The sequence below is a fragment of the Miscanthus floridulus genome, chromosome 18 (genome assembly GCF_019320115.1).
Source record: "Miscanthus floridulus cultivar M001 chromosome 18, ASM1932011v1, whole genome shotgun sequence".
In the NCBI taxonomy this organism is placed as follows: domain Eukaryota; kingdom Viridiplantae; phylum Streptophyta; class Magnoliopsida; order Poales; family Poaceae; genus Miscanthus; species Miscanthus floridulus.
This window is the reverse complement of record NC_089597.1, coordinates 39,983,822-39,999,026: the sequence shown is the minus strand read 5'-3', so window position 1 is coordinate 39,999,026 and position 15,205 is coordinate 39,983,822. Positions and strand designations below refer to the sequence as shown.

The 15,205-nt window shown below is 47.8% G+C and overlaps 1 protein-coding gene and 1 pseudogene across 2 annotated transcripts; one reads left to right on the top strand and one right to left on the bottom strand.

Annotated features, from left to right (window-relative positions):
• Nucleotides 1-817: 817 nt before the first annotated feature.
• On the bottom strand, nucleotides 818-2,484 carry LOC136521200 (probable carboxylesterase 12). 2 transcript variants are annotated; one of them, XM_066514908.1, is made up of 2 exons: nucleotides 2,156-2,484; nucleotides 818-2,095 (listed from the first exon to the last, which is right to left on the bottom strand). In XM_066514908.1, the coding sequence occupies exons 1-2, from the start codon at nucleotides 2,249-2,251 to the stop codon at nucleotides 1,019-1,021; spliced, it is 1,173 nt and encodes a 390-aa protein (XP_066371005.1). In that variant the 5' UTR covers nucleotides 2,252-2,484; the 3' UTR covers nucleotides 818-1,018. The 2 variants fall into 2 exon arrangements, with proteins under 2 accessions (XP_066371005.1, XP_066371004.1); XM_066514907.1 differs by having other exon boundaries at nucleotides 818-2,484.
• A 3,991-nt stretch (nucleotides 2,485-6,475) lies between these two features.
• Nucleotides 6,476-14,513, top strand: LOC136523689 (2-hydroxyisoflavanone dehydratase-like; annotated as a pseudogene).
• Nucleotides 14,514-15,205: the final 692 nt, after the last annotated feature.

Genomic DNA, 15,205 nt, shown 5'->3' with positions numbered 1-15,205 from the left:
AAAAAAATATTCGTTCGCTGATAAGCTATAGCTTATAAGCTAAATACAACCAAGCGAACAGGCTGCAGGTTAGGGCTTGCAAAGTGTGGCTTAATAAGGAGAGAGAAAGCTAAAAGTTCAGGTAAGGGCGAATGTGAACTAAGAGGAACTCCGATCAAGCCTTCAAATTTTTTCTCCTATTCCTTCAACTCATCCATATTTCATCCCCTACTTTTTAGCGTAATCTAACCATGTTCACCCGTCACACTTGTTAGCTTTATAAAAAGAGAAAAAGAGGGATAAGGGAAAGGATGGGTGCTCCTACAGGAGGTTCAGGATAAAAATGAGAGTTCCTTATTCATCGAGAGCTAAATAGAAACTCGGTTAGAGTGGGATGAGGGCTCAAATAGCGTTTTGGTTGGAGTTGCTCTAAGTGAGACAAATGTTAAAAACAGTCAAGGTATTTGGATCCAAGAACTAATTGCTAGCCAGGTAGCCTAAAAAACAGGATATGCACCGTAACTTGGGCGTATTTGGATCCAAGAGCTAATTGCTAGCTAGGTAAAATTTAGCCAAAAAGATCTAATGCATCCGAACAGAAGAACTAAAACATGGAGTAATTTTTAAACAAATTTTAACTAGTTGTTAGGCAACTAAATAGCTAATCATAGCCTATTTTAATTATTTTTTAGCTTAACTAACTAGCCATGTGTATAATCATGGCTTATAAGCCAAACAAACCAAAACAAATCATAACTTATAAGCCAAACAAGCTCAAATGAGTCGTATTTGGCTTGTAAGTCATGACTTATCAGCCAACGAATAGTATTTTTCTCTCACACCAAACCAGCCAATAGTACTTTCAACTATGGCTTATAAACCAAACAAGCTCAAACGAATATGTCATATGATATATTCCCTAATTGTCAAAAGGGCCGGGTGCTCTGTTTTCAAAGGACGTTCGTGCTCTGTTTTCAACGGACGTCACTCAGGCCACCGCTTAAAAATCGAAGAGAAATAATGTTATTCAAAGTCTGGGTTAGGTGTACCATCCAGCCCGAGAAATGAAAGCCACCACACGATCCATCAACTTCTCAGCGACCACCCTCCCGGGCTGGTCAAGGTAGAACACGTGCTGCTCGCCCGGAGTGTCCACCAGCTCGGCGTCGCCTGGCCAGCCGCTGTCCAGCAGCGCTGTGTAGTAGGCTCGCCCCTTGGGCGCCAGGAAGTCCTCCCCCGCCACGGCAACCAGCACGCGCTGCGTCGGCAGCAGCGCGAGTGGCGGCGCCCGGGCCGACGTCGGCGACAGCCATGGGTCGTCCACCCGGGCGTCAGGGCGCCCCGTCATGAGCTGCCACTCGCGGCGAATGCGCTCCTCCAGCTCGGGCCCCATGGCGTCGGACGCGTCCCAGAAGTACGGGTGCATCAGCAGCACGCCCCTGATCCTGATCGCCGGGAGCCCCTCGGCGGCGGCGGCGGCGGCGGCGCGCATGGCGACGTTGTGGGCGATGTTCGCACCCGCGCTGTCCCCGGCCAGGAACACACGGAAGGGGTCCCCATGCTCGGCCAGCCACGGCTCCGGTTCGGACCCCGTGCCGCCGCAGGCGGCGCCGACGGCCCACGTGAGCGCCGCCCACGAGTCGTCGTAGGCCGCCGGGAGCCGGTGCTCCGGCACGCGGCGGTAGTCCACGGACACCGCGATGGCGCCGGCGCGGGCCACGAATGCGTTGAGGTAGCGGTGGTACTTGGCGGAGCCGGCCGATTCGACCATGAACCCGCCGCCGTGGAAGTACACGACGATGGGCAACTTCTCGCCGGCGGCGCCATCCGCCGTGGGAAGGTACAGGCGCACGGAGAGGTTGGTGGCGGGGTCGACGGTGACGTCCTTGGAGGCGACGCCGCCGGTGGAAGTCCCGTCGTCGAGGGAGGCGGGGACCGTGTCGTTGCCGATCAGGCGCTCGACGCGGCCGCTCTTGTAGAGGCGGATGAACGGCTGGAGCTCGACGGCGACATCTTCGGCAGTGGCGTCGCGGGAGGCCATCCGGTTACTGTCTCTAAGCGGAGCGGACACGGACTCGGTGAACGTCTGAGTGGGATGGATTTCGACTTCGACACGCTCTCGCTTAGAAAGTGAGAAAGAAATTGTTTGAGCGACTGAGCGACGGACGTACGGCACCGCTCGCGCAATCGCATGAAAAGTCGCGGGGAAAGTCGGGCGCACGAGGCTTGTCCTCTGGCTCCACCACGCAAGATGCCACCAAGCACGCCTCATCAAGAGTCAAGATCCAGCCGACGAGCCGAGTACGCTGTTCCCCAATCAAGCCGGCTCGATCCAAAATCAGATGAACCCGCCGCCCTTAAAAGGACACGTCTAGATGACATTAAGGTGTTTTGGTTCTTCTGTCAACCGAATTTTTCTCGTACACTTACACTATCATCTTGCTATATTTATACTATCCTAGACAATAAAAGGACAGGGTGGTGTAATTTGAAGATAACACAATATCCTAGACAAATATATACCAAATTTTCAAAAAAACAACTATAAATTTTTTCTATGGCTAGAAACCAGAAAAATATATGTCAAATTGTTCACAAATGTCATAAAATTATTCACAAATTTATAATTTACAAATAGAAGAAGAAAAAAATAGGAGAGACAGAGAACAGTGCTTCGAGCAAGGAATTGCGGAAACAGAGAACAGAAAGAGAGAGAGGAAGCAGGGTGAGTAGGGTCAGGGTGAGTAAGGGCGTCACGACGGAGCTCGCCGACGCCTTGCCCTGGGATCAGGGTGAGTAGGGTCGAGGGGCGGGTGGCGCAGCGAGGCGAGGCGGCGGGAGCCACCGGCCGCTGGTAGTGGGGCAGGGGCAGGGGCGAGGACGAGGATGCCGCCGGCGCGCCGCTCTGTGGTTAGTGGAGGGTGGGGTCGAGGGGCGGGGCAGGAGGTGGGTAACGGGAGTCGCCGGCAAGCGGTGGTGGAGGGGTGCTGGCAAGAGAGAAGAAAGCAAGTGGAGGGACCATCGCGACAGAGAAGACGGGTGGCACGTTTCCCAAAAACGCATACTCATTCGTTTCTCCTCTCATCTCATGTTCTTCTTCCTCTCTCCCTCTACCTCAAGCGTCTCCCTTGATGTACTACCTCTAGTCAGTACTCCTCGATTCCCTTGCTCCGCTTCCTATCCCAAACTCTGTTTCCAGTGTATTGGATCTCCAGTACTTGTGCTGCTTAAGTTGGTGTTCAACGGTTGTAGTGACTGGGGTTCCACCAGGGGTTGCTAACAATTGGTATCAGATCAATTCGATTTTCTTGGGGGTTTTTTTTGTCATGGAGATGGCATGGAAGACAAACCAGAGCAGCATGTCTTAAGAAAGGGTGAACTGTTGCAGGGTGTTAACTCCAACAGTATTGGTTGCAAGCTGTTCGATGCAATTCCCACAATCGATTTTGAGGAGTAGGGAGGTCACCTAACCACATCCTGGAGGTTACCATCCACAGGGTTTGCTACCTTATTATTAATGAAAGTCTGCTTCATCAAGTTTTTTTTTTCCATTTGGAGATGTGGAGCAGGTGCATGTGTCTGGGGATCAGATATGGAGCCGTTCGACTAATGGTTTCTGTAGCTGATGAGTCAATTGAAGCTGATTTATTGTAAGAAAAAATATTTTATTATAACTGATAAGCCAGGCTGAGATAAGTTCAAACGACGTTTCCGAACATTTATGATGACTACTGCCAATGGACGTGTTTGCTCAGGTCATTTTTCAATCTAAGGCCCTCCACAGCGTACTAGTAGTGCCTGAAATTTTTTTCGATACACGTAGGCTTATCGGAACTGGCATCATCAAGCCATAGTGTGCTAGCATCGCTCATGGTCCCGCAAACAAAAAAAGCATCCATATAAAATACTACATCAATCCATCTGATGTACGGAGTACTAGGCAAAAGCATCCAGCTTTGATTATTTAATTCACAAGACAGAAGTAGACAGCTGAACAACTACTTGATCTACTCTAGAAATTTCAGGCACTAGCATCGGCTGCTGCAGTGTATAGAGCGGTGCTTTGATTTTCTCTCTCTTCTTTTGGCAGAGGTGTTTGGTTCGAGCTACTAAACTTTAGTAGCTACTAAACGGTTTAGTCATTTTTAGTAACTCCAGAGTTACTAGAGAGGACTAAATCTATTTTAGTAGCTTTTAGTCATAGCGTTTGGTTAAAAAGTTACTAAAATGGCTAAAAGCTACTAAATTTAGTAGCTACTAGGCGAACCAAATAGACCCAAACTATACACAACAGAGGGCCTAAGACTAACCGCACCGCGCACCTAGAAGCCGGCCTGCAGCACGCGGTACCGTTCCGCGCGCATGCACCGCAGGCCTGTAAAGCAGCCGGTATCCTACCGGCCGAACAGAGAAACGCTACTTCCGGCGGCCGTGCGGGTGCACGCTAAAACACTGTAGCGAGAAAGAGAGAGTTGGTGAGAGAGAAAGGGGGAGGAAGAGGAATAAAATATGGAATAGTGGGTATAGAGTATGTGATAGAGATAACACGGGTGCGAAAGAAATAGGTATAGAGTAGAGAATCTCAATGACTAGGATAGAATATTCCTTTTTAGAGATGAAAATAGAGGTGGACGAGTACGGATAGCCTAAGCATGGTACTGCTACAGCCTTTGTAGCCTTGCATGCGGAACATTTATGACGGCTGCTGCCGGTGGATGCCGATGCGTCGATTGCGGGTGAAATCAGTGACTTACGTGGGACAGACTATCACGCTGTGTTTGGATACATAGGAAATTTGTAGGAAAGAAACGGAGGAAAGGAAATAGATTTGAGCGTTCGCGGCACCCCTTTCCTATAAAATACTGTAGCTGGCAAGCCATTTCCCGAGAAAGAAACAATCCAATCTGATCCATGGTTTTGGTTTCCTTCGCGAAGCTCGAGGCAGCATGTGTGAGGACGAGGGAAAAAAGAGCAGTTAAGAGTAATTAGTACCCATATTTGCCTAATATGTTACAATTCCTATGTTTATAAATTCCTATGTTCCAAACATCCTAAATTTTATGTTCCTATGTTTTAAAATCCCGTAGTTTTTTATTTTTCATCATATCTTATTTCTGCGTTTTTTTTCTATTCCTGCGTTTTGGATTCTTTCGTTCCAAACAGGCCCTGGGTCGATGTATTTTTCTTGAATACGTAAAAGATTTATATATCGTTATATTAGTTTAAGCAAACATACAATATGTTTCTATCGAGTGTCGAAGGAGGTCGACATAACACAGTCGTAACTGGACCATCCTAGCAAAAGACATCTTATTTCAATATTACATAAAAGGAAACAACAGCGGTGCGACCTAAGAGATGGCCTTGCGTCTTCACGGCTGCCTTGACGGGCCCTTTCCAACGGACGGGAAGAGCGCGTCCATCGCCTCGACATTGGACACAGTCAGGTTGCCGTTAAAGAGCTTGTCAAAGGCATCCAGCTCCAACACGGATGGTGCTGATGGACCCTTGATGTAGCCCATACGCTGCATGATCACCACCTCTCATCGCTTGGAAGTAGGTACTCGGGAGAGGCTCTGAGCCACCAACCGACTGCTCCGTCACGGCAACACCGGCTTAGCAGGAAGCTGCTTGGGAGGCTCACGAATTAGCGGAGAGTCCCCTCTTACGCGTCACTTTGTTGATGAAGCTGTCGAGGCGGCGTTTGGCTGAGCCGTCGTTGTCCACAGTCCGGTGGGTATCCACCGGCGGTGAACTGGGAGGGCCAGCATCCACCGTGAGGTCGACTGGTCTAGCCTGGTGGGTAGCTGTGCTCCATGTGTGCCTTTGGCGAGTCCACTACCCACAAATGGGTCGATGTTGCCTGTTGGGCTAACGAAAATGAGGCCCCTTCTATCTTCACTCGGTCGCTCCTCGGCTTAACACACGGTAGCAGGAGGTGAGGAAGAAGGGGGTCTGGTGCTACCACACCGGTAGCTAGGGCAGGCGCCCAACGATGCCCTAGGGTGGCTCCGCCCCCGTCAAACATGGATCTATAGATTCTTCTTAGCAATTTTAGTTAAAAAATCATGAGATCAATTAGAATTTTTATCTTCATCTTATTTATTTCTATACTAATATTAATGGATGTTTACTAGATAGGGTAGATCTATAATGGTAGTTTTTACCTCTTTCTTGTGCATGCGAATAGGGTAGTTTTTACCTGTAGATAAAGCCACAAAGGTGCTAGTCTTGATTAAATTCCTGGTCCGCCACTGTATGCACGCACGATGCCGGATGCTGTGGCATCAGGCATCTGAACTCTGAATCCTCGCGGTCGCGGGCATGGCGACTGGGGATTGCGACGTCAGCCAGGTGTCACTGTTCACTTGACTCTACCTGCTGAAGCTTGGCGGGCCACCCACACATAGCACACTGCTCCGTCACCCACCAAGCGACTGGGACGGTCTTCCACGATCGCTGAAAGCTGGCAGCTGGGTCCCGTAGAAGTCTCGATCAGCGGTCAGTGTCTAGTCGTCGTCAGGACTCCACTTTTCCGCACCAACCCAAAGATCGTTACAGCAATCGCATCGCCGCTCTCATTGCGCTTGCGCGTCGCACCACTACACCAACCGTTTGGTCCGCCCTCCGCCGTGCGCCATTCCACCCGTCGGGGATTCCTCCCGTACTACATAGCACTAGCGCCCGTGTCCGAGCAAGCCACGCACGACCACGCACGAAGCTAACGACGACGAGCGCGACAGCATGGCGGCGGCGGACCCGGACACGGAGGTGCAGGCGGAGTTCCCGCCGCTGGTCCGCCAGTACAAGAGCGGCCGCGTCGAGCGGTTCTTTAACCCGGCCCCGCTCCCGGCCGGCACCGACCCGGCCACGGGCGTCGTGTCCAAGGACGTCGTCGTCGACCCGGCCACGGGCCTCTGGGCGCGCCTCTTCCTCCCGCCCGGCAGCCACGGCAAGAAGCAGCTGTTTGATCCATAGAATCGATCTAGAGCAGAACTGAGGAACTTCTAGGTAACTAGTTAATCTAGATAAGTTCTAGTACATCTAGATCGAGAGGTGGAGACAGAGAGATAAAGAGAGAAGTGTTGGTGTTGAACGTGAGTCCTCAGAGGGAGTCGCGGATGAACTAGAGTCGGCCATCTCAGGTTCGGTGATGAAGATCTGCGCACGGGCAGCGACGGGTGGAGTAGAGGTGGCACAGACGTCGATGCAGTGCAGACGGACGATGTGGCAGTGACGACGGCGAAGTCAGTGGAGCTTCCCATCGCTGGCTGCGCGCCCTCTCAGATCGGTCTAGGGTTTGTAGGTGGGGTTTGCGGCTCACGGTGAATCTCGTACCTCGAGCCGCCGGCCCCCACCACTTTATATAGCGCAGTGCGACGGGGGCCCACCAACCATGTAGGGTTGGGCGCCCCCAATCAGGACGCGTGACCAAGGCCCAATAGGCCGTTGGACTTATTGGCTGAGAGATCAATCTAACATTCTCCCTCTTGATCTCACACTATTACTTTTATCTTTAAACTTTAAACTTTAATCATTTTATCCTTACACATTTCTTCACAGATGATGTATAGAGCATGTTTCATCGTCACGGTCAATCGTCGATAGATTTAACAGCTACAGTGCACGTCTCTGATCTGAAATAGTTACTTTAACTTTTGAGCCCTTTATAGTCCAGGAATCATAGGCTTTCCCTTAAACCCATGCCAGCTACATGTTCTCTGAACATGTTGGGTGGTAAGCCTTTTGTAAGCGGATCCACGAGCATCTTTTTGGTACTTATATGCTCAAGACTTATTATTTGATCCTAGACGTTATCCTTCACAACATAATACTTTATGTCAATATGTTTGGCAGCACCACTTGTCCTATTGTTGTGAGTATACTGTACTGCTGGATTATTATCGCAGTATAACTTCAGTGGTCTATTGATGTCGTCAACCACCTTCAAACCGGGTATGAACTTCTTTAGCCAGTTCACCTGCCCCGTTGCCTCAGAACACGCTATAAACTCGACATACATTGTGGACGATGTAGTGACGGTTTGCTTTGAGCTTTTCCATGAAATAGCTCCCCCTGCGAGAGTGAACACATATCCAGACGTGGATTTTCTATTATCTCCCGCATAATCAGAATCTGAATATCCCACTATATGGAGTGAATCAGATCTTCTATACGTCATTATGAGGCCTTTCGTTCCTTGCAAATAACACAAGACTTTCTTTACTAATTTTTAGTGTTCTATTTCAGGATTGCTCTGGAATCTGCCAAGTAACCCGGTAACAAATGCCAAGTCAGGGCGCGTGCATACTTGAGCATATTGCAAGCTTCCGACAGCTGAAGCATATGGAACCACTTTTATTTGATCGATATCATATTGGTTCCTGGGGCATTGAAAATCCCCATATCTGTCGTCCTTGACTATAGGAGCAGGTGAGGGACTACATTTGTGCATACTGAATTTCTTTAAGACTTTTTCTATGTATGCTTTTTGTGACAGTCCTAATACCCCTTTACTTCTATCTCGGTGAATCTCGATCCCTAGAACGAACAAAGCTTCACCAAGATCTTTGATATCAAATTTTGAGGATAAAAACTTCTTTGTCTTCAGTAGTAGACTGACATCATTACTAGCAAGTAAGATATCATCCACATACAGGACAAGAAAGATATACTTTCCATTCTTAAACTTTGCGTAGACACAATTGTCCTCAACATTATCTTTAAATCCAAAATTCTTTATTGTCTTATCAAACTTCAAGTACCACTGTCTTGAAGCTTGTTTTAATCCATAAATGGATTTCTTTAGGTGGCATCCCAAACGTTCTTTTCCTTCCATGACAAAACCTTTCGGTTGTGCCATATAAACATTTTATTCTAAGTCTCCGTTGAGAAATGCCGTCTTTACATCCATCTGATGTAATTCTAAATCGTAATGTGCCACTAATACCATTATGATTCTGAAGGAATTCTTACATAAGACTGGAAAAAAGGTCTTATTGTAATCAATCCCTTCTCTTTGTGTAAAGCCTTTTGTCACAAGTCGGGCTTTATATCTCTCTATATTCCCTTGAGAGTCAAGTTTTATTTTGTAGACCCATTTACAGCCTACTGTTTTAGCTCCTTTAGGAATTATCTCCAAATCCCAAAATTTATTTGCATTCATTGATCTCATTTCATCTTTCATGGTCTCAAGCCACTTTGATGAATGATTATTTTTCATGGCTTCTTCAAATGAGGTGGGATCATCCTCCATTTGAAATTCCTCAGTGTTGTACACTTCATAATCAGCAGGAATAGCTGATTTTCTAACTATTTGAGACCTTCTAGGGGCCTCCTCATTTGGCACATTTTCTGTTTGAGGCTGTTGTTGCTCCCCCTCATGTGTGGCAATAGGTTCCATAGGATCCTGAGGGACAGGTTCCTCCTCATCATTTATTATTGCCACAGGCGGGATAACAACAGGTGCTGGCACCACAGAGTCTTGTACTGTCGGTGCAGCAACAGCAGGTAGTGAGAAAAATGACTCATGAATGATCGAAGTGGGTGCATACACCCGTTTCTCTTCAAGGTCAATTTCTCGAGCTACCATGCTCCCCCTCATCATTTCATCCTCTAGGAAGACAGCGTGTCTCGTTTCCACAAACTTTGTATGTCTATCTGGACATTAGAAACGAAAATCTTTTGACTTTTCTGGGTAACCAATGAAATGGCAACTCACTGTTTTAGGATCTAGCTTCCCAATATTTGGGTTAAAAACTTTAGCCTCAGCAGAGCTCCCCCACACACGCAAGTGGTTAAGTGAGGGTACTTTTCCTATCCACAACTCATACGGTGTTTTGGGCACTGACTTACTTGGTACTTTATTGAGAATATGAATGGCGGTTTTTAACGCCTCCATCCATAGACTCATCGATAAAGTGGAGTAACTTATCATACTACGCACCATATCCATCAGGGTACGGTTACGCCTTTCAGCTACTCTATTCTGCTGATGTTCGCCCAGTGTTGAATACTGGGCGACTATACCATTCTCCTGTAAGAACCTTGCAAAAGGTCCAGAAACTTGTCCATATGGGGTATGCCGACCGTAGTACTCCCCCCACGGTCAGATCTGACTATCTTAATCTTTAAATCATGCTGATTTTCAACTTTTGCTTTAAATATTTTGAATTTATCCAACGCTTCTGTTTTTTCTTTAATTGGATAAATATAGCCATAACGGGAGTAATCATCTGTGAATGTTATGAATGAATCAAAACCATCCACACTCTTTACAGGAAAAGGACCACAAATATCTGTGTGAATAATCTGTAGAATTCCTGCGCTTCGTTTGGCATCTTTCTTAATTTTTTTTACATACTTTCCTTTTATGCAATCTCTACATTGTTCTAAATCTGAGAGCTCTAATGGAGGAAGAATATCATTCTTAAGTAGTCTTTCTATTCTTTCCCTCGAAATATGGCCTAAACGATAGTGCCATAATTTCGACAACGCATCGTGAGCTCTCTTTCGTTTTCTATTTGCATTGTTCGATGAGGATACATTCTCATTCACATCACATACGGAATTCACATTTTCACAAAGTGATAACAAATAAAGCTCGTCTTGTCGGAAGGCAACACCAATACATCTATTATTAAATAATATCTGACATTTGTCATTTCCAAAATGACAATCATAACCATCATGGTCCAACTTTGATACACTAATCAAGTTTCTTTGCAAAGAAGGTACATAAAGAACATCTCTAAGAAAAAGTATGAAGCCATCAGCAAGCTCTAGTGGAAGATCGTCAACGGCCTCAACATCTGCTTGTACTCCATTTGCGACTTTAATAAAACTTTCGCTTCTTTGCAAAGTTCTCATCGAACGGAATTACTGTAATGAATTAGCAACATGAATAGTTACACCTGAATCAATCTACCAAGTAGATTTTGAAAACTTGACATACAAGGATTCATTTACGAACGTAATAATGTTCTCATCTTTATTTTTTATAATCATCTTTAAGAAATCGAGACAATTCTTCTTATAATGTCCCGTCTTCTTACAGTAGAGACACTGGTCTTTATCCACTAGGAATTACTTGTTCTGAGACTGTTGCATGGGACCTTTTCCAGATGACTTGGAGGAAGAGCTGTTATTATAGTTCTTTTTCTTATCTTTTAGGTAGTTAACAGTACCACCCTGTGAAACTTTTATTCTTTCATCCTCCTGCACACATATGGTTATGAGCTTTTCTAAATCCCATTTTTAGGCTGTATGTTGTAATTAACGACAAATGTGTCAAATTCTTTGGGCAAAGAAGCAAAAATTAAATGAATAAGAAACTCATCCTTGAGTGCCAAATCTATTGGTTTGAGCTTAGATGCCAAATTGTTCATTCTTAGTATGCGCTCTCTAATGCCACTGCCGCCACCAGAGTACCTTTTTATGACCAGCTGCTTGATCAGCTGGGTTGCATATGTCTTTGAAGAGCCAGTGAACTGACTCTTTATTCTTTCTAGGTACTCTATGACTGTGTCACAGTCTGGAATTGAGTCTACTATTGCAGGCTCAATTGTATTCTTTATCACAGCCAAACATTTCTTATTGGTTGTGACCCACTTTCTATTTTCAAGGTCAAAAGACATCTTTACGGGAGCAAAGTCTCGCTCTCTGTTCTACCATACAGCATCAGTCTTATCTGTCTCCCTCACCGGTGCCACAGGTTCTTTAGGACACGGTGTGGTGACAACCCAGTCCACCTCAGCCAATATGAAGGCCAAGTCGATCTTTTTCTTCCATTCAATGTAGTTATCCCCTTTTAGAGTAGGGATCTTTTTGATACAACTCATCAAGTTGTATCTGCCTAAAAACACAATTCAAATAGTGTGAGAACACAAATAATAACAACAACAATTGCATGCCTTAGTTCAACGTTGGTCAAAATTAAAACATACAATTATTCTCTACATTAATTCTACATCACCGTTGGACAGAAATAGAATTAATGCAAGACAAAACATCATAATATTGCCATTAATCAACGTTGGTCAGAATAACAACAATATTATAATCAATTTAAAATATATCCATTTTCAAAATTAAATTCTCCCGTTGGTTCGAATTTAATAATGAAAATTACATCTTTAAATATGCAGCGGAAAACGTAAATATTCTCAATATTATTTTTTAGAAACTTTATAGAACTTTACTTTTCTCTGAACAAAATTGTCGTTGGATCAAAATTGTGCAGAGTTAGACATTGTAATTCATCAAATATGTATCAAAAGTTTCTGGAAAAAATAAAAACGAATTCAATTTCACTGTGTTCGGCCATTTCGGCCCATAGCAGCGCAAAACGGCCCAAAAACTGGCAAAATCGGCTCGGCCCAGCACTGTACGCGCGCGCAGGCCGCACCTAGGCTGCAACCTGGGCCTGGGCCGGCAAAGCTCATGCGTCCGCGTGCCCGCCTGGGCCGTGAGTTGGCCCAATTGATCTCAGCCGCTCGCGCTGATCCGACGGCCATCCGCGCGCATCGCAGGAACAAAAACGGCGACCGCAGCGGCGCCCTTGAACCCTAGCGCCATTCGGCCTTCTCCACTCTCTGTCTTCGCCGCTCTCTTTCTCTCTTTCCTCAGCGCAGTCACAGCACCGAGCGACTCAAGCGGTGAATCGGTGGAGCCCTGGCGCCGTCGCCGGCCCCCTCGCCGGCGTGCGCGCTCCCCAGCGGGTGAGCGCGCCGCCGTCGAGCGGCCTGGCCGTGGCGTCCCTGTGGCCGGATCCCGGCGAGCAATGCCCCCTCGGTCGGCCCTTTCTTTTCCCCGCGTGCCGGCGTGCACGACGGCGAGGTAAGCCACCCCTTTCTCCTCTTCCCCTCATGGTTTCTTTGGTTCTTTTTCTCGGATTTCATCCGATTTGGAGATTAGGGTTAGGTTTTTGGGGATGGGGTGGCACAGTTTATCTTTTCTTCGAATTGATTTCTTCACGGGTTTGATGTTCGGTTTCTAGATGAAACCATGTAATCATCTCTGTCCCAAAACCCGATCTAGGGTTTGGTTGTATCTGTTCTTCACTTTTCCCGAACCTGATCTAGGGTTAGGGTTAGAGTTTCATTCATCCGAACCTTCATCTAACCTTGATCCGAGGTTAGGGTTCAACCGAACCCTTTGTCGGTCGAAGCCCCTTTCTACATTCTAGATCCGCACTGGATTTCTATTTGTTAAGCCAGATCTATACCTAAACCGTGTCTCTGATACCAATGTTTGATCCATAGAATCGATCTAGAGTAGAACCGAGAGACTTCTAGGTAACCAGTTAATCTAGATAAGTCCTAGTACATCTAGACCGAGAGGTGGAGACAGAGAGATAAAGAGAGAGGTGTTGGTGTTGAACCTGAGCCCTCGGAGGGAGTCGCGGATGAACTGGAGCCGGCCATCTCAGGTTCGGTGATGAAGGTCTACGCACAGGCAGCGACGGGTGGAGTAGAGGTGGCATAGACGTCGATGTAGTGCAGACGGACGGTGTGGCAGTGACGACGGCGAAGTCAGTGGAGCTTCCCGTCGCTGGCTGCGCGCCCTCTCAGATCGGTCTAGGGTTTGTAGGTGGGGTTTGCGGCTCACGGTAAACCTCGTACCTCGAGCCGCCGGCCCCCACCACTTTATATAGCGCAGTGCGACGGGGGCCCACCAACCATGTAGGGTTGGGCGCCCCCGATCAGGGCGCGTGACCAAGGCCCAATAGGCCGTTGGGCTTATTGGCTGAGAGATCAATCTAACAGCAGTAGCTCCCCGTCGCCGTCTACTACCACGGCGGTGATCGCCTCGGCGGCCAACCCGTGGATGCACACCTACCTCAACGCGCTCGTCGCCAAGGCCGACGTCCTCACGGTCGCGATCGAGTACCGCCTCGCGCCAGAGCACCCGCTCCCGCCCGCCTACGAGGACTCGTGGGAGGGGCTCAAGTGGGTGGCCACCCACGCCGCCGGCGGAGGACCGGTGGAGCCGTGGCTGACCGAGCACGGTGACTTGTCCCGCGTGTTCCTAGCCGGGGCCAGCGCGGGGGGGGGGGCACCATCGCGCACTACATCGTTGTCCATACTGGCGAGCAGCAGGGCCAGGGCGACCCCCTCGGGATGCGCGTCATTGGGCTGCTGATAGGGCACCCCTACTTCAGCGGCGCGGTGGACATCGACGACGAGGGGACGACGGGGAAGCAGCGCAAGGCGCAAGCTGACGCGTTCTGGCGGTTCCTGTACCCCGGCTCCTCGGGGCTCGACGACCCGCTCTCCAACCCATTCTCGGAGGCCGCCGGCGGGAGCGGGGCGCGCGTCGCCGCCGAGCGCGTGCTCGTCTGCGTCGCCGAGAAGGATGACCTTAGAGACAGGGGCGTCTGGTACTACGAGAGCCTCAAGGCCAGCGGCTACCCCGGCGAGGTGGAGTTGCTCGAGTCCAAGGGCGAGGACCACGTCTTCTACTGCATGAACCCGCGCTGCGACAGGGCGCGGGAGATGGAGGAGCGCGTCCTGAGCTTCCTAGGCCTTGTTTAGTTGGCGAAATTTGTGATGAAATGGTACTGTAGCACTTTCGTTGTTATTTAACCATTAGTGTCCAATCATAGTCTAATTAGGCTCAAAAGATTCGTCTCGTGAATTTCGTCTAAACTGTGTAATTAGTTTTAATTTTTATTTATATTTAATGCTTCATACATGCGTCCAAAGATTCAATGTGATGGGAAATCTTAAAAAATTTTGCAAAATGAGAGGAACTAAACACTACCCTACGCAAGTGAGCGACTCTGAGCGCGCGCCCGTGCAAAGCGTTCAACTACGCGAGTGAGATGGAATAATTTCACCGTTCCATATGTGGCGGTGTTTGAGCCAGAGGGCTCGTGTAATTTGTTTGCTTAAAATTCATTGAAGTTTCGAAATGTATCTTACCGTCCTCCAACTTGCAAATTTGTAACATGTTGGACTTGTTTGTTTTAGCTTTTTGCGCTTCTGCCAGCAAGATGCTGAAACACACACAGCCTGTTAGTTTGGCTGTGGCTTGTCGTAAACGATCGTAAATTTTCAACCGGAATAATATTTTTCTTTCACACAAACCAGCCAGAAGTACTTCTTCACAAACCAGCAACGATACGAACCAGTCAATCGAACAGGCTGACAGACTAGTTAAGCTAGTTTTAAGAAAGGACACGTTCAGTTGTTTTGGGACCTCTTGTCAACTAAATTTTTCTCAT